Below are 18838 nucleotides of genomic sequence, written 5' to 3'. Positions count from 1 at the left end.
TATGTGGTATTTTCTCAGTTATGACAGACCTGCAGGGAGGACGGACACCTTTCTGGCTCACAGCTACATACTTTTCTCAGGATGCCAAATGCCGATGCAATGATGCGTTCCAGGCCAAGAAAAAAAATATGGAATTTAAAGAGAAAATATGCAAAAGATGTCTTCTTGACGTCCGAATTCCACAAAGTAACTCGGGTGAATTTCAGCGACCAAAAGTCATTTCTGTGAAGTCAAAGAGAAGTCATGCAAGACACCACAAACTGTGTCCTCTCACATAAAATCCTCTGAATCATGTGTTTCAGGAGCATCATTTTGTTGCTAGTTAGGGTTAGACAAAATCGGACTTTAACATTTTCAAGCTCATCTGTTTATGATTTCAGCTTTCAACTGCGGCACTTGCAGTGTTTTTGTCTTTTATTGCTGTAAATTGAACATATTTGGGTTTTAGACTACTGGATTTACAAAACAGTACACATGAAGATGATGGGAGAGAGATTTGGGAATGACATGCAGGAAAAGAGTCACAGGTCAGACTGGCCACTCGCTTGAAGGACTATTGCCTCTGGGCCATCTGCACCTGAGTAAAAGCCTTTTTCAAAGTTTTCTTTTATTTTTATTTTTTAGTTAAGCAAACAGAAAAGTACGCCTTGGTAGAGAGTGGATCTATCCCAACAGACTGCGAGGGATGTTCTGAGATACTGACCAGCACTTCCAGAGGATAAATCCTTTCTCAAAGCCAATGTGTTCTAAGATAGATGCATCAGCAATGATTATGGTTTACACATTCTGACCACTGATCCTTTGTTGCATCTTAGTGATGCTTGTCTCCAATGCTGATTTGAACATGAAGTCATGAGGGGGTGCAAAGTGTGGAACCACTCAGCCTTTGTCAGCACCTGATCTTTAAGACTAGATCAGTGGTGCAGCAGAAATGCATCTCCTGTGAAAGCATATTGTGTTCCATACAGATAAATAAGCTCATGATAAACAGATTAAGGGTCTAAATAATAAGTGTGACCTCGTACCTCCTGGACAGAGTAGGTTTCATAATTCTGCCTTCTCTCACTCCTCGTGGTCAAACTGACATTTTGAATTATAGTCGTCTTTTTAAGAGCGCTCACTAAACACTTGGGTAACCGCAAAGCCCTGTGCGCCCATTCTGTTCTGAAATGTCGACCGTGTAAAAAAACATCTCTTTAAAAGTCTCTTATTTTCCAAGAAGTGAAATCAAAATGCATCATTAAGCACAAGACTGCAGCCTTTTGGCGGCAGTGTTAAGAGCACTTTTATTTCACCATACTGGACCACTAACCAGTCTGTACTGCAGTCTGTGCAGCCTCGGGCTCTGAGTCACCTGGCAGGTACTTAGAAACTGTCCTTATGTTCTTCTCTGCCATACCCTGGATGTGGGTGTCCAATCGCAGCATCAGCTCATTGCATCGAAAGTCCTCTTCCTCTACGAAACGGGACACCATGTTTTCTGCAGAGGACGCCGACACAGACTCCTAAGGGGAAGGAGAACAAAACCATAGGAACTAAGGACACAAAATATTCAATACGTTTTCAAATCACACTCTCTGTTATTAGAGTGGACGATAGTATCCTGAAGTGGGTTAGATGAGGTGGAGTGGACCTGATTAGGATTCTTTTTCTGAAAGGTTCTTCGTAGAGGAATGAATCCATCAAAAATTGCCTCAACATTTCCATTGTATTAGTGTAGGAGTTTCAGTTTGTAGGAGTTTGCTTGCATTTTTTTATTATGATGATCAAAAACTGGTTTCCAGTCATTTTGTTGCTGTGGTATCACTGTGGATTCTTTTTTACTAGAATCATAATGAAGTCATCCAACAACCATTGAAGGAATTCTTGCTAAAAAGAAAACAGCCGAAAATAAACTGCACACGAGTGGAGACTATTACTGGATTGTGGATTTTGTTCTTGTGATAAAGCTCACCATACGAGAGGGGGAGACTTTTTCTGTCGACACTGACAGAGAGTCCTCAGAGGTACAGCTTTGCCCCTCAGCAGCAGACTCATTTGAAATGGACCCTGAAGTTTTCCTGCAGAGTCTGATGTTACTGGATGCGGAGGAGGAGGAGGAAGAGGAGGATGCTGAGGACTGAGGCCGGCTGTCTTGATCCTGGCTGCAGAGGTGCTCTCTGTTGGAAGGGGACACAGAGTTCAGCTGTTGGATGAGCATCTGGATCTCCACTTCAGATCGAGTCGGGTTCTCCTTCCTGTCTTTGTGATGTCTGGCATTTGCATTACTACAAACACATACAAGAGGTTACGTCACTGTTTGATGATAGAGAAGATGCATTTTCGTGTGTATCCTGGGTGGGTACCTGTCGTGAGAAGGCTGTGGTTGGTTCGTCATAGCGTGGCCTTTTTCCTTCCATTTGGAGTCCTCATGACGGGCGTACTTCTCGGCAAGCTTCTGCCTCAGCTGCTGATTCTCTTGTTCCAGGCTGCTCAGAGAGGACACATAGCTCTCCCTCAGGGACGCAAGCGAAGGATCTCCCCTCTGAGGAGAGCAGAGTGAGAGACATGAGACAGATTTGGGGAAAGGCACTGAAGTCAAAATATGAAGAACATGATAATGAACGTGCGCTTTTAAAATTCTAGAACAATAATTTGAAAAATGTCAATGCAGACAAACCTTTGCTGATTGCGACTCCAGTCTTTGAAGCTGCTCCTTCAGATGCTCGTTCTCAGACTGTAAAGTCTCCAGCTGGGCTTGAGTCATCTGTGAAAGAGAATAGTGTGACTTATTCAACTGAACCACTTCACTGATGAATTTTCCCTCAAACCTTTAAGGAAAAGGGAGGTCATAGTAGAGTAAGAGAACACAGATTTGTTATTTTAGAGATGTGATGTCTAAACTTTAAAACAATCTTTGGGGATACTTGTGTCCACTTTCAGCTAGTGCCCAAACTAAACACAATTGTGTGGTCTTATTTTTTTAAAATGGAGAACACAAAATTTCAGACCAGAGCATCAAACTGATGTTTATGGCTATTGTTCATTTCCACCTGCTGTAGTTAGGCCTTTAAGTAAATTTTTAAAAACTTTATAATGCTGTTTTAACAGTATGCTATAGAAACACTATGATTTAGACGTTTAAAATGCAACAATCTAAAAACAACTTAAGATTTTACATATGGGATTGATCATGGACACAAACTACACCCCAGTGTGTTAGCATAGTTCTGATTAGCACTACAAACACATAACAGCTGAGAACGATGGGAGTGACAGGTTTGACCAAAAACCAAAGTTTAGTATAAACTGAGGAGAGAGGGCAGTTATTAGACGACCTAAATCGAACATGAGTGTGAGTTATTTCAGTCCATTTGCAGAAGATGAAGGTGAGATATTTAAGAGGATTAGACCAAACTGACCTGTTGGTGGCGCTAAAGGAAAGCTAAAGATTCACTGTTTAGAAGCACGAGTATCTGAACACTGTTTGGTGGTAATCTATCCAAAGTCAGAGTTTTACTAAGTACAGGCTTAAAAACCCTTTAAGCTCAATACTTTATATTTCCAGTTACTGCACCATCCCTGTTTAGATTTATATGTATTTTCTAAGATTATCTTTTTAACCAGATGAAAGACTTTAGTCGTTCAAAGTCTGGATTACAGCCCCACCAATTTATCGAGTTGATGATACAGATAAAAATCAATATTACCAGATTTATTCAGTCAAAAAGCTTTTCATTTGAGTTTCGTTGTATAAGACTCACTCTTCTCTTCCTGGCTGTGATTAGTAGACTAGTTACAAGAAGCATTATCACACTCCAGAGTGGACATGCAGTTACTGTACATTTGAGTGACCATCTTGACTAAATTGTGAAAATCTCATATGTGCTAACTGCATGGATGTTATGTACATCAAGCTAAAACTGCCCATGAAGTATGAGAGCCTTTAACATGGTAAGCCAGCTAACAAAGAAATGTTGACTACACCTGCTTACCTTAAGCTCAGCTGCCTTCTGCTCTGCTTGCTCCGCCTCTTCATGAAGCTGCTGTTTGATGCTGGCTGAAGAGCTGTTCAGTGTGCTGATGGTGATCTCATGTTGGTGCAGCTCGGAGGTCAGTCTGGACACCTCCTTCCTCATCCCCTCCACCTCCCCGCTGTGAGTCTGCTTGGCTCTCTGAAGCTCCTCTCTGAGCTGCAGGGTGAACGCAGAGATGAGACAACACAGGTGGGTATTCTTGGTACATACACTAAATATAATCAACAGTATCAGAGCTCCAACTACATGAGAAGTTTTCTGACCCTTTTCATTTCAGCGACAGCTGAGTCATATTCTACTTTTGTGCTTCTCAGTTCCTCCATCTTTGATTGGTCAGCTCTCTGAAGACTCAGCCTCTCTAGTCTGAGAAAATAAAAAATAAAGAAAAATTCACAAAAACATCACATTTGATAACATAAATTCAACACATTAAGAGTTATAAATGTCAATATGTAATATGGGTGTTTAATGAGTCAAGTGTTCACCTCTCTCTGAGACATGCCACCTCAGTCTTCAGGTGAACCTCACATGCTTGGCTGCAGTGAAGCTTGGTCAGAGTCTTCTCCAGATCCTGTCGGAGGGTTTCCACTCCAGAACAGCCCTGAGCGGTCAGACAGTCCTCCAGAGAGCTGAGAAACAAATAATACTTGAATGACTTAATTAAAACAAAAAAACAAAAAACAAAAAAAAACCCATTATTTTTCATGTAGTCAATAAAGTATCCAACATTATGAGTGAAGAGTGCCCTCTTGTGTACTGTCACTATACTACATCAAACATGATGGCTGAAACACATGACTGAAATATAAATCCACCAACCGGATGACGTGATCTTTGGCTTGCAGCAGATGATTGAGACTGGCGTTTTCATCACGAACTCTCAGGCGCTCCAGACTGACTCTTCTCATACACGTGTCCTGAGAGTCCAGCGTGGCGTGGAGTTCCTCCCTTTCCTCTGAAAGCACCTTACCAACAACACGGGATAATCATCGACAATGACACTTATCTTTTAAAACTGCTGCAGAACTGTACAGTTAAACAAGATCAATGTTGTGAATAAAGTTTTAAGTGTGTTGTACTTGATGATGGTGGTTCATACATGCATGTCAAACAAAGCAGCTGACACAGGGGGGGATTTACAGAGTTACCTACAGTACAGGCAGAACACCAGTCGTTACCATTGACTGTGTATTAAGATGGACGGAGAAACAGCCGCCCTAAAAGAAAGCTAAAGTATCTAGAGCTCCCCCTGCTGACTGGCTCCAGTACAGGCCATAAACCCCGCCTCCTCCATGTTAACAGATGGGATACTGGTTACACTACGAAGTTAAACTACACGTCAAATAAAGGTATAATAAACCTGCATCCTCAGAAGCAGCTTTACTGGCCAGGTAAGTTTAAAGCACAAGGAATTTAACTTCACTCGACTGTGTTCTCTCTGCACAAAGTAAACGTTAAATAATTAACGAAAAATATAAACAAGTAATTAAAGAATAATATGTACATTTATTCTCATGCTAATTTGTCTCCAAGTTTTCATTTTTCAGTGGTTTTCTTTTAGTGAGTTATTTGGTGAGTGATGAACAGAATACAGGTGTCCATTGTCCATATTGACGAACAGTCAACAGTCGTCAGGTTCTCTGTGATTTCTGAAGACATTGTTTAAGATAGTTTGTCTGTCTGTTGTTAAACATGATATCAAATAACAACAGATGTGATCTATACAATGAAATGAAAATATTTGTTTTCAGACAAATGTAGGATAATGTGAGGAGTTATTTTGTCCCATCGAAATACATCTTCAGCATGTTTTAAAAGTAAGAGGAAAATAATGTAGATCATATCTTTTTTTGCCCACGTTGGTTATGATTTTTGATAGACAGATAGACAGACAGATAGATAGATAGATAGACAGACAGATAGATAGATAGATAGACAGACAGACAGACAGACAGACAGATAGACAGATAGATAGATAGATAGATAGATAGATAGATAGATAGATAGATAGATAGATAGATAGATAGATAGATAGATAGATAGATAGATAGATAGATAGATAGATAGATAGATAGATAGATAGATACTTTATTGATCCCGAGGGAAATTCAAGTATAATAATTTTTTAAGATTAAAGCTAAACAAATGTTAAATCAACTAAACCATCTTCATGTGTGATATGTTTAGTGTTTGTTTCTTCCAGCTTGTCTTCAGATTTAAATTCCTGATTCCTACCATTCTTCTGACCTGCTGCTCCCTCTGGTATTCTCTGAGCTGCCTCTCGAGGGGTCGCAGGTGTTGCAGTTCGAGCTCCTGTGAGTGCAGGCTGTCCTGAGCCTTCTCCAGCTGAGAGCGCAGCTGCTGCAGCTGCAGGCAGCACTCCCTCTCTGTTTCCAAGGATGAACTCTGGGACGAGAGCTTAGATCACACAAGTGAAACGTTAAATGCCTCCTCTTTGCATTGATGTGAAACTCGCTGACTCGACATTACATGCAAAGCATTTTGTTTTCCTTTACCTTGAAGGTGCTGAGCTCATCAGTCAGACTCTTATTTCTGACCTCAAGAGCCCGGAGTTGTTTCTGGTGCTGGATGCTCTGCTGCTGCCACTCCGCAGAGCGCTGTTGATATTCCTAAAGGGGCAGACAAGAGTGAAGATACTTCATATAGCCATCGGATGGCAGTAGAGCGCCATTTGTAATAGACTTCTATTATAAACAGGACTAATGTTGCCTTACCTCCAACTTTGCATTGACCTCTGATCGACCCCTGTCTTTAGTGTTTGCGCCCCCGCTGGTCTCCTTTAACGTTTTCCTTTGAAGCTTGATATAACTTCTCTTCAACTTATCCAACTGCAGCACAAAAACGTTTGATTCTCACATTCAAAGTATAGTCAGAGGGTTTGAATCATTTTTAATAAATAAACAAAAAGCAATGCAAGGTGTGTGAATATACGATATCACAATATTCCAAACTTTCAAGGTGATTTCTTTGAATGACTTTTGTTGAACAGGTGAAAAAGATCTAAAGAGACTCTTTAACAACCATTTCCTCCTGGGATTTTTAAATTGTGTTGCAGCATAACTGAATCATGTCAGTTAATTATTCATCTACTGAACAGTTGGACTTTTAGTACGATCGTGGAAGTGAAGTGTTTCTCACCTCTTCTCGGACTTTTTGCAGGTGCTGCTCATATTTGTTCACCAGTTCTTGTCGACCTTCCTGGACTTCATCCAGCTGCTTACGGAGCAAGTCGATCTACAATCAAACATTAGTGGCGTTATTAAAGTGTAGCTTAAACATCAACGTGCGTTATTAAAGTGTAGCTTAAACATCAACGTGCGTCCATGCACGTTGATGTTTAAGCTACACTTTAATAACGCCACTGAAATTAGGGTCAAACTGTCAAACTGAGAGTGAAAAAAACAAACGGCATATTCAGGGTATATAAGTGTATATTCAGGTAATATAAGGATCAAACAATATTGATACGTGTATCAATATAAAATGTATTATTATTATTATTAATGTCCAACATACACAGCAATATAAACTTTAAGTCCTACGCACCTAACATTGAGTATTGTCTTGTTTTCAATCATGAACAATTACAAGGAAACTCCAGCTCACTGTCTTAATTGCACAAATAAATTGTCAACAGCTAAGTACATTGCCAACACATTAGACATAGTGGTTTTTAAAAGCCTCAGCTCTTTTTGATATCGTTTCATTTGTGTGACATCTGGATAATTATCAAGTTAAATAAAAATAATAGTGTAAAATGTACGGTTTAAAAAAAAAAGGATCAACATTTTGGGCAAGCATGAGTGCAAATATTTCATCATCTCTCTTTCTGTAATCAAACTTTGTGTTGCATTTGATTACTGTAGGTCACTGATTAGTAGGTAGTGCTTTAACTATGAGGATGTGTAACCCACACTGTTTAATCTCTATCACAAAAACAGCATAAGGAAAGCTTCTGCACCTCCAGGTCCCTCCGTTCAATTAGATTCCTGGAGGTCGACAGCTCCTCTTCTGCACTCTTCAGCCTGAGCTCCATGGCTTGAATCTCAGCCTCCCACTCCCTCTTCTGATGATTGACCATAATGTCAATCTGTCTCATCAGCTCCTGAAGCTCTGGCTCACATGATGACAGGACAGAGCTGGAATACAGACACAAATGTCAGGACTTTTTAATGAATAGGATTGATTTTGATCCTTAAAAAAAAGGACACACACCAAACGTTTCTATTCCTCCACTTTGATCAACTTCAACGCACCATTTTGTGCCGTCTCTGCACTGTTTCATATTTATGATCTAACCTTTCACTATTCATGAGAAACAGTGATACTTATGTACTGATCGGATACTTTTACAAACATGTGGAGATTGCGGACTTTAAAAGTTTTTGCGTTTTGGCACTATTACCGCCCTGCAGAATCTGTAGAGCTGTATTGTTATGCATGAAGCCTTCATATAAGGTCTGGGCAATTAATCAGGTTTACCTTTTAAATTCAATTTTGTCTTCCCAAGATCACGAAAACAAGATCAAATGATTATTGCACCGCTGTTGCTGGTAAAAATGTTTGTTGTTATATTTGGCCACATTACATCACCACTGCCTCAAAAACAAAAGGATGTATTATTATCATTATAGATACCTACTTATGCATCATTAGTTTCATATATTAAAATATTTTCATTGATTTGCAGTTAATTTTGCTTTGGCAGTATTGTCACAGTCATTCGATGAATTGTAGTTTGATAATGCATATCAATGTGATGCAGATTAATAGTGTTTCATAATCGTGACCTCAATAACAATCCAAACAAATCTTGAACATGATTTTTGCATAATCTAGGAGCAGTCCTGGTTCATATGTAGTTTGTACAGTATTACATAACTAAATTTACTTTTTCTTTTCTTGATGAGCTTGTAAGAAAAGTCAACTACATTAAATTTGAATTAGATTCATTTCAGTGACACACACAGTCTGGTCTTGCAGTGAAATATTCAAGATACGTTTTCAAGACGCAATCTCTTGCAGAATTACAATTTAACACAGTCTGTGTGGCCAGTCCACAGACTTCAGCCAGAGTTAAAGTTACCTCAGATCTGGATTCTGGAGAGATCCCAAAGAAGTCTCCACTGGTTTTGAAGTCATCCTGTCAGTATTTATCACCCGCCTGATTGTCCAACCTAGCAACCTCTGCGACAGCAACCAAACTCATCTGCAGCGGCGCCAATTTAAGAAGCTACGTCTTCATAGTTTGGATTGTAAATACGGTGTGTTGACAAACTGCAGATTAATTAACGTGTCTAACAATATCGCGAGCACGCATTATTAGACAACGTCAGTTGGTTTCATAGCCTCTGAAAAAGAGTTAAATATACATCGTAAAGTAAACTTCAGCACAACTTAACACAACACAACAGCAACGTGCTTCCTGATGTAGGGCGGTAACTCCTCCCCAGACGGTGACGTCAGTACGCTGTACGTCCACACCGTTGGATCAAATTCTACGTTCATCCAGCTATGGCAAAAAAAATGAAAGAAGAAAAAAAAGGTTTTGCAATGAAACCAAATGATATCAAACAAATGTCTGGCTCTAAAATGATATATAAGAAATATAAGCTTGGCACCGAATGTAGCAGTTGTTGTTGATTAGAGATACTGTATGGAGTAAATATTATAATGAAAATTACTAAGACTACCAAATGTTACTAATAAGTGAATGATATCGACTAATACTCAATGCGCCGCCTATCGTGAACACGTGGCTCGTTGGTCTAGGGGTATGATTCTCGCTTCGGGTGCGAGAGGTCCCGGGTTCAAATCCCGGACGAGCCCATATTTTGGAGACTGATTGGACCATCTACGTTAGTTTAATGTTTTCTTAAAACTGCTACATGCCAACAACTGACCTCGTCGTTACTTTTAATTCGTAACATTAAATTCAGTGTAGTAGCCAACTGTTGCACGTCAGTCGCGTCGGCGCTTTGGGAGAAATGGACCGAAAAGGTAAACTGAATCATGTTTTTAGACAGTCGCATGTATTCTCCGGGGTGTCCCTGACTGTCTGGTCTGGATCAACAGGCAGGTAGGTAGGAAGCTCCAGTCTTTGAAAACGTGAAGCCGCCCATAGATACTTTACATTCCCGTCATTCGGTTTCTGATATTTGCAGAGCACATGTTATTATTAGTTCAAATATTATGAAATGCGTATTTACTAACATTCAATCATTTTTTTAAATACATCTTTATTCTGTATGTAGTGTGGCTCGTTGGTCTAGGGGTATGATTCTCGCTTTGGGTGCGAGAGGTCCCGGGTTCAAATCCCGGACGAGCCCACCTTTTCTGTGTTTTTTTCTTCCCTCCCTCTCATTATGTATAAACTTATTTTGATCGATATTACCGACTCATGATATTCGTTTTGCATTTGGGCAGCTCGGGCAACTCTGTACTTTAAGTCCCCATCAACCTCCCACACCCATTTCTCCACCTGCCCTCCCTCCCACACTGAACAAAGAGCGCATCCAGCGCTCTGCTTCCCCAGCTGTTGCGTCGTGAGAGTCCGGGCCGTGAGAAGAGAGAGAGAGAGAGACGCTCCTGTCCCGCCCCCACAAATACACACCAGACACTCCTAACAGGCGGCAGACGAGTCGTGCTCTTCCTCTCCATTCACTGCATGCAGCTCGTCCTGCACACTGCAAAGGGAAAATACTCTTCAAAAGGAGCTGTGAATTCTGGGGCTATCGTTATTATCTGGACCCCACTTTAACTGTAAGTAGACTTTAACAAGAGATTTCATTTTGTTACCATCACACATTTTTTATTCATTTTAAAAACAATGTTTTGTTGTAGATGTTAGGTTACATTATTGTTTCATGTGTCAGTATCATTCAACACATTATGAAAAACTATTTTATCTAAACAAATAAATATAAAGCTGTATGGTACAGGTAACATAAATAAGTACTTTGTTTTATTTGAGATAAGACTGTTTAAATATAAATAATATAGATGGTTCATGTATTTTACATTTAAATATTCATCAAATTGTTGTTTTTTTCACATATGAATGATGTAAAAAGTTGTATAGGTGATATCCAGCTCACACAACTTTAGGTTTTGTATTTAACAGAGAGAAGTAAACTTTGACCTGCTGCATCAACACCACCTTTGCTAACAAGAGAGGCTGGTTTCTGGGGGACTGACAGGATCCAGACTTTGATCCTTTCAGTTTTGTTGTAAACTGCTTTGGCCCAACCATGGTTCTGTGTGACGATGGCGACTGCAGCGTCTGCTTGTCTCCTTACACCCGGATGGACAGGATCCCTCGAGTGCTCCACTGCAGGCACACTTTTTGCGAGCCGTGTCTGGAGACGATGTCACGGACCAGGAGTGGGCTGCTCACCGTGCCCTGCCCTCTGTGTCGCAGGGTGACCTGCATAGGACGCGGCCTCAGCCTGCAGGAAGCTCTGTGGGTCAACAGCCGGCTGTGGGAGCAGATACCCGAGGAGGAGCAGGAGGAGGAGGCCAAGGAAGATGAGGAGGAAGATGGCGTGAAAGAGGAAAATGAGGAGGAAAGGACTGAGAATAAAGAGCAACCTTCATTACAAGCAGAATGGTGAGATTAACCCTGTTGAAAATAAAACAAACATATTCAGATGTTTTGGGGAAGTTAAATATTTCCTTGAGACTTTGTGACCCTTTCCCTGATTTCATTTTCAATATAGACATATTTAGTGTATGATGTGAGGGGCTTTGGGACCAAAAAAGGGAGCTAAAGATGATCCAAAAACCTTTGTCCTATGGTCATAGGAATTCTGGTACAAACAAGTGAGTAATGGCAGACACAGAGTATCTCTCTGATACGAGTGCTAAAAAAATACACACAATATAGTGAGTGTCGTTTAAAATGAGGAGCTATAATACAATAAAAAATATGACCTGATTCCTGTAATCATTGTACGAGGAAACTGAAGGATTTGTGACTCATAAACAAGCTAAAGTTAGCTGTAGGTTTCTTGCATGGACTGTCAGTGTTGAAGACTCTTATTTTAGCTTGAAAATTAGAGATAACATAGATTAATGTATGAGAGCATGATTAGAGACAGTTTGCTAACTTTGATCAGTTGTACTAACAACACACTGTTGTTTATTTGCCGTGTTATTGTTCATAGCATGGGTTCATTTTAATCCAATAGGCTATTTACTGCATTGAAAAATAAGTTATTAAGAGCAGCAATGTGTTTTATTGTCATGTAGACTAGATTAAGAACATTTTTTGTAAGGTCATATTTTCAAAAGAAAGATATCAGATATGTGCATCACTGACTAAGTTGCATACTAGGCCGTATCAAACACATTAGTGTTATTTGGATTTGGACAAAAAAACTACACAAAAGGTAAGAAACCCAAGAAAATGGGATTTTTCTCTTGAAAAGAGGGGAAAAATTAGAAGATCCAAACAAATTCCAGCCATTCCTTCCCATTCACACGTAGACGATAACCAGTGTATGTCCACAAAGCTTCTCATTAGCACCTCTGCGCTACAGAGCCACATGTTGTGTTAGTGTAAAAATTCTGACTGACTGACTGACGTAGGACCTTTTTCCCTCTCAGCGTTTCCTCCAGGTCGTCCAGAACAAAACTCATGAAACTGCCTGCATTCTTCAAAAAGTTCAGTTTGACGAAGCAGCACCAAGAGAGGATCGTTCCTGGCGGGAATGTGTAAGTTCTCTTTTTTTTATTAGTTGCTAAAACGTTGTGACAAAGAGGTTACAAGTGAAAATGTGGACTTATGTCGTTTTTTTCTTCAAGGGAAATGAAATCATGGCGCAGGCTTCCGACTGAAGAGACCGTTTAAAGATTGAGGCAGATCGACAGCTCCTCTCAGGACGTTATTTGTTAGACGCCACTAGAAGACTCAACATTGTCAGTGGAGGGAAAGTTGAGGCCATTAGCACAGAGAATCCATTTGTGTTCCTGTCAGGACATTGTTTAGTCCTCAGCCAAAGGTGCCCCGTCTCCCCCATTATTTATTCTGGGCTTAATTCTCCCAGCTGGTGCCCTGGGATTTGGTTCAGCTGTCCCGGTGGGACTCACACCCAAAGACCCCCCTCATAACAGATGGCCTCCTGAGGACGTTCCCTTTTTGGCCAGAGCTGAACATTGACTTTTTTTTCCTCCTTAATTTATATAAGCTAGTTAAAGTATTTAATAAACTATTTTTGAAAAAAAAGCCTCTGCATCTGTGTTTTAATTTCCTCTTTAATGCTCGAATGGACCTGTGAGAGACAGCGATCATCAGAATGACTCATGAGCTCAAAGCTGAGACACGTTTTCTACTTTACTGCGTACATCATTTATGACACATAAAGAATTTAAATAACTGAAAATAAGTGGATTTCTGAATGTGAAAATTACTTTTGTAGGCTGTACATGCAACAAAAAAACAGCCACAAAAGACTCACTGGACCATGAAAGCGGATTATAAAATCCATTCAGTGAGCATCTGGCAAGTTTTCCACGTTTGATGATATTGGAAAAGAGAAGCTTTACTTTCCATGCTAATATCTGTATTCTTTTGTATCACCTTATGTTCATGAAGCAATTCAAAAATATACAACTCTGAGGGGGAAAGAGGGTAAGCATATGTGGATTTAATCCCAGTAGAAGGTCACTCTAAGAATGATCACGTTTGGCGTCTCAGTCATATTAAGGTCATCGCTAGAAGAAAGAAATCCGTTAGTGGTCATGCAGGTTTTGTAGCTAGCTAGTTGTGTTTTCACTCTACGCCTGGCGCACACACAGTGAAACGTGTCAGTTTGCCTCCGAGCATTATTTCTGTGTTCCCACGATTAAGTACCATAACAGTGACTGACATCATCTCCTCCTAGTTGCCAAACAAGGAGACACATCCAATTTCTAAATGAGCTGGCATCCTCAGAGCCGCTTGTCACAAGTGCAGTCTGACCACAGCAGGAGGACAGACTCCCTACAGAGACAAACAAACACTACAGGATTGTGAAAGTGGCAGAGCACCAGTTTCTGTTTCGTAATGCGTTTACTGGCTCCCAGTGGAGAGCTGGAGCTGGTGGTGTCCATCACTGGGAATGATGTGGAACTAAACATGGAGTAACTCCCAGCGGGGTTGTTATGATTTTTAAACTTTGATACAATACGATTAACTGTCCAAGGCACCAAATATTGGGTAACTTTGTCACGGTTGTGGGGGGGGGAAAGGAACTGGACGACCCAAGTGGAGATAACAACATAAAATATTTAATTAAACAAAAACTTACTTCAAAATGTCCAACAAAAATCCACAAAGATCAAAAATGGAAACAAGGCACCAAAAGGAAAAATACTGGGAAGCACAGCTAAGTATAAGACCGATATACAACGACATCTAACAACAATGGTCTGACACATAAAGACACAGGTGAGACTAATGACACAGGTGAAGACAATGAGGCCAATCAACTCTGGAGGGAAACACACAGGCAGGAATAAAGACAACGCTGGGGTTAACTACAAAATAAATGTGGATACACTCAAGACACACAGAACTCAAGAACATAACAAAACACACAAGAATAAGAAATGACAATAAGAACTAAAGACTACACTAGTAATCAACATTAGGACACATGAATACAAAAACACACAAATGGAAACAAGCAACACTCGCATAGACGAGAGAAATAAAAACATGAAAACCTAAACTCTGAAATAGACACAAATACAAAACTAAATAAAACCAAATAATGACAAATGTCTGGTTTTTATAACCAGAAAATCACACAAACACAAAGGTATGGTTTCTGGACCCAAACATTTCTCAGGTAGTACTTTTAGACAGTCCTCACTTTTTATTTGGCTCCCAGCAGCTATTAGTTTGATTAGTTATTAGTTAGCTATAAGCTTCAGTGCTGTTGTATCAATCATTAAAATAACAAATAACAAATTGTATAGTTTAAAAAACACTTTGTGTTGAAACAACCTTAACTCCCAGTGCAGGTTAGCAGCAGCACGAAAACATTTCAGACTATTAAAAAGTTGTGACAGTTACAAATAGAAGCTATGCATTTTTTAGTTTGTGTGTTACAATGACTGAAAGTCAAAGTCAAAGTTACCCTACTTTTTTCTCCCTGTTACACTCACATTTAATGGCATTACTTCTTACCATGTCTTGGTTCTGGTTTTTAGTGGAAAGATATTTCAACCAGTTATAACCTCTGATGACTTTTACGAGAATTGCTTTGAGTCGAAATATCTAAACGCCAAATTTCATACATGTGATCTTATCACAATTGATTCAATATTAAAAAGACAAAGAGACAATAATCCAAAAAGGAAGCAGAGCTGTCAGGCTGCATGAACGTCACTATAAAGTCAAATGTTCTGCTTGAAATGTAATGAAAAGATGTTTTAGTGTAGTCACATACATAAACATCGTTGAGTAAACAGAGCGAGCGGCTCTGCAGCAGGTTGATCTCTTCAGACTGATGATATCAGAACAGGTGCAACACAAACATATTTCATGGGAGGATTTGTAGAAGGGAGTCTGCCAACCAACACATGGTGCAAGCAGACAGTTTCCACAGTCGTGCTCATTACACCGAGCAATAGTGCATTCCTTCATAAGTACGTGTATCCAAGTCAGCGAGTGTTTTCAGTGACCTAAATAAAACCCAAATAGCTGCGGTGCTTAAGCATTTTTGCAAAACAACAAATCCAGAGCTTAACTCGGAGGAAGTGGACACGACAGGATAAGACTTGAATGCTTGACAATAACAGAACAGTTACAGTGTGCATGAAGGAAACACGAGCATTAGAACAACTCTCAGAGGCAAACATGATGACATGATGCCACGAACACTTCATTATCTAACTGGCAATTTAAGATCATAGTGGGGTTTTTAAAGGATGATTTTTGGGCTGTTTTGTCCTTTTTTCAACAGCTCACAAATGAAGATTCATGCAGGAAATAGACACAGCTGCTTTAACAGCTGTCAGCAACAAAGGCCACTGTCCGGCAGCTGTACCAGCAGTGTTGATGTTACGCTACGTAGACCGATACAACGTTTTATGGATTTTAATGACAACATACAACATATAAAAGTATCTATGGGGCGCTATAGGCAGCTGCTTTGTCTTGCCTTCTTAGTGGGCTCTGGTGTGTTTCATTGCTTTATGAACATGTCTTTCAATAGTCTCATAAGGCCCCGTGTTATGGGTAACTTCAATGTATTCAATCAGTTTTAGAAGAGTTTGCATCATGTGCATTGTTCATACTTCCCCCCACATTTAAAGACCTTTAATCAAACTAGCTCTTCCTGACAGTACAGCAGGTTATTCCACTGACAGAAACCGACAGTTTCAAACGGTCATTGATAGACACCCGGATGTTGTTGTTGTTGAGTCAAACTAGAAACCATGCACGCCACAACATGTATCAATACTCACCGTTAACACAGATCCTGCTTCATGACGGTGTAACTCCACCCGTTTCCCAACACTGACTCTAATGTAACATCACAATACTGACGGACAAGATTATCTAGGTTTCATCTCCAACAACTGTCAGCTCCCACATGTAGTGAATTCAGTGGAACACAACTTTCATGTTTAGTAGAGATATTAGGATTAGTTTAGTCACTGAGATGATGAGACATGACCAAAGTCAAGATGAAGCTCAAAACTGAGGTAAAGAATAATATACTGCATGGTGTCCGTTATCTGGAATGAATTACTGACAAGTGGAGCTTATTTGTTTTGATTGATTGATTTATGTTTTTACTTTAAACATGTTTATAACAAAACCACTGTTGATGAATGAACATGTAAAATAATACAAAACCCGACCAACATGTTGGACAGCCATTTTTGACCTAAAGCAAACAGAGCAAATAACTTGACCAAAGATTTGTTTTGAGGCTTTTAATGCCTTTGTTTGAAGGACAGGAGATCTGGAAATCAGGCAGAGAGCGAGAGAGAGAGAGAGAGAGAGAGAGAGAGAGAGAGAGAGAGAGAGAGAGAGAGAGAGAGAGATGCAGAAAAGAAGTCACAGGCTGAATTTGAACCTGGGCCACCCACTGTACATGGGGAGTGTGAGCTAACCACTTGTCCATCGGCGCCCCTTCCTTGTCTACTTAAAAAAAGAAAAACTCTGATGATATGATATCCACCCAGTGTCAACAGTAGAGAAAAATAAAAGCATAAATAAAAGGTTAAAATAAACAATCCCAATCTTTCTTTTTCTCTACAGGTACTTTGAGTACGATTTCGACACTGTTCCACAAATCTCTCACAGCTTGATATTCACTCTACAATGTTGTTTGAGCTTCCTCTGAAATGTTGCCCCTCCTTTCGGTTTAAAAATGAATCGTTGAATAAAGGAGGGTATTTCCAAAGAAAGAAAAGTGTTGGAGAGATAGTTGAGGGATGTACTTTTTAAGGTCAGACTGTAGCTGTCACTCACAGCTTGATTTGTAGACAGTTTTATATCTCATCTCAGACTTTGTCCTTTGTTTTTTTTGATGTTTAAAATAAACACTTTTAGGTGCTCCTTGTCTTCATTGATAATGAACTGACTGGTAATACTATGGTTCTAACATGTCATTATTATTGGCTTTTAGTTAAGTCTGCTGCACACAACACAGTTTAACACAAATGATACTTCAGAATTTCTCTTTTAATGTTACTGGTTTTTATGTGAATTTTGCCCCGCTGTGGACAAAGAGGTAGCTAATGTTTTGCATGTTGTTTTGCATGTGTGAATTTTCCCTTTAAAAAAAAAAGAAGAAGATACTATCAGAGTCAAATGTGTAATTTAATGTCTGTGTAATAAGTGAACAGAGGCTGTTTGTTTAACACAACAAGCATCTGATATGTTGTTCAGGAAGAGTTGAATAAAGACAGAATCCATCATGACTTTGGTAATAAGACATCTTTATTAATCATTTGGAGAGACATGCTAGATCTCTGTACAGTGTGAATAAAGAGCCAGCTGTGGACTGATCAGGTCTGCTGCTTAGACACCCCCCTCGCCCCCCCTCCCATTGTCTAATGCAGACCCTCCACATGCACACAGTTGTTGCATTGCTTGGTCCATTAAGGGGGAATGTTAAACTGGGTGAAGGTTTTTTTAAAAATTTAAAATAAAGGGGAAGGAACTTGTTTGATAACTTATTCCACTCATTGGATAATAAAACTCCTGTGATTTCTCAAAAAGAGCTCTCCTTACAAGGCCGAGTGGTCGCTAAGGAGAGCAGTACATTCCTGTTTGAGATAAAACACAGGGTTCAAGAGTAATCACTTCTCTGTTCGATTTCAGGGATTTTAATTTTTAATTTGTTTCCTGACTATCACTTTTATTATTCCTAGAGCCTCTAACAGTGTGTCCCATTCAAGCCCTCCTCTAATATTTGCTCTACCTTTTCAGTGTTTTCATTATTTGGCTCATTATGTGGGTTAGAAATGCTCACTATTTTAACACGAGTGCTCCCCTTTTGTGTGTGAACACTCCTTCAACAGACAGATCTACTCTAATATGACAGAACTCCAAAATCCCTGGAGTTGGAGAGTTTTCTCTTTTTTTTTCCAGTGTTTTTTTTTTTTTTTTTACATTTACATTTTCTCCCTAACTCTAAAACATGTTCTTAAAAAGTGCAGTAAGATGTCACTTCAGACACAACTCAGAGTAGTGTTCTCGACTCTTCACCACCAGCACGTCATGATACCTGGCTCTAACATCATAATCATAATACAAATTAAACAACATTGCATAATGCCAATGTCAGTAGTCAGTT

General features: G+C 39.7%; 2 protein-coding genes across 6 annotated transcripts; one reads left to right on the top strand and one right to left on the bottom strand.

Annotated features, from left to right (window-relative positions):
* Nucleotides 1–1242: 1242 nt before the first annotated feature.
* On the bottom strand, nucleotides 1243–9529 carry cep63 (centrosomal protein 63). 3 transcript variants are annotated; one of them, XM_079350530.1, is made up of 14 exons: nucleotides 9124–9529; nucleotides 7999–8176; nucleotides 7176–7271; nucleotides 6752–6865; nucleotides 6533–6646; nucleotides 6252–6422; nucleotides 4836–4981; nucleotides 4502–4645; nucleotides 4280–4379; nucleotides 3975–4172; nucleotides 2660–2746; nucleotides 2346–2524; nucleotides 1955–2267; nucleotides 1243–1505 (listed from the first exon to the last, which is right to left on the bottom strand). In XM_079350530.1, the coding sequence occupies exons 1-14, from the start codon at nucleotides 9177–9179 to the stop codon at nucleotides 1308–1310; spliced, it is 2094 nt and encodes a 697-aa protein (XP_079206656.1). In that variant the 5' UTR covers nucleotides 9180–9529; the 3' UTR covers nucleotides 1243–1307. The 3 variants fall into 3 exon arrangements, with proteins under 3 accessions (XP_079206656.1, XP_079206655.1, XP_079206657.1); XM_079350529.1 differs by having other exon boundaries at nucleotides 6252–6434; nucleotides 9124–9528; XM_079350531.1 differs by having other exon boundaries at nucleotides 1955–2159; nucleotides 6252–6434; nucleotides 9124–9527.
* A 252-nt stretch (nucleotides 9530–9781) lies between these two features.
* LOC306828246 (uncharacterized protein) lies at nucleotides 9782–13251 on the top strand. Of its 3 annotated transcripts, XM_079350569.1 has the most exons (5): nucleotides 9782–10116; nucleotides 10546–10799; nucleotides 11161–11646; nucleotides 12645–12752; nucleotides 12843–13251. In XM_079350569.1, exons 3-5 carry the CDS (start codon nucleotides 11288–11290, stop codon nucleotides 12886–12888), a joined length of 513 nt encoding a protein of 170 aa, XP_079206695.1. In that variant the 5' UTR covers nucleotides 9782–10116; nucleotides 10546–10799; nucleotides 11161–11287; the 3' UTR covers nucleotides 12889–13251. The 3 variants fall into 3 exon arrangements, with proteins under 3 accessions (XP_079206695.1, XP_079206694.1, XP_079206696.1); XM_079350568.1 differs by lacking the exon at nucleotides 9782–10116 and having other exon boundaries at nucleotides 10488–10799; XM_079350570.1 differs by lacking the exon at nucleotides 9782–10116 and having other exon boundaries at nucleotides 10488–10799; nucleotides 11145–11646.
* Nucleotides 13252–18838: the final 5587 nt, after the last annotated feature.

The sequence above is a fragment of the Symphodus melops genome (genome assembly GCF_947650265.1).
Source record: "Symphodus melops genome assembly, chromosome: 8".
In the NCBI taxonomy this organism is placed as follows: Eukaryota; Metazoa; Chordata; class Actinopteri; order Labriformes; family Labridae; genus Symphodus; species Symphodus melops.
Note: the sequence above shows the minus strand (reverse complement) of the source record. Positions and strands in the feature narration are given on the sequence as shown.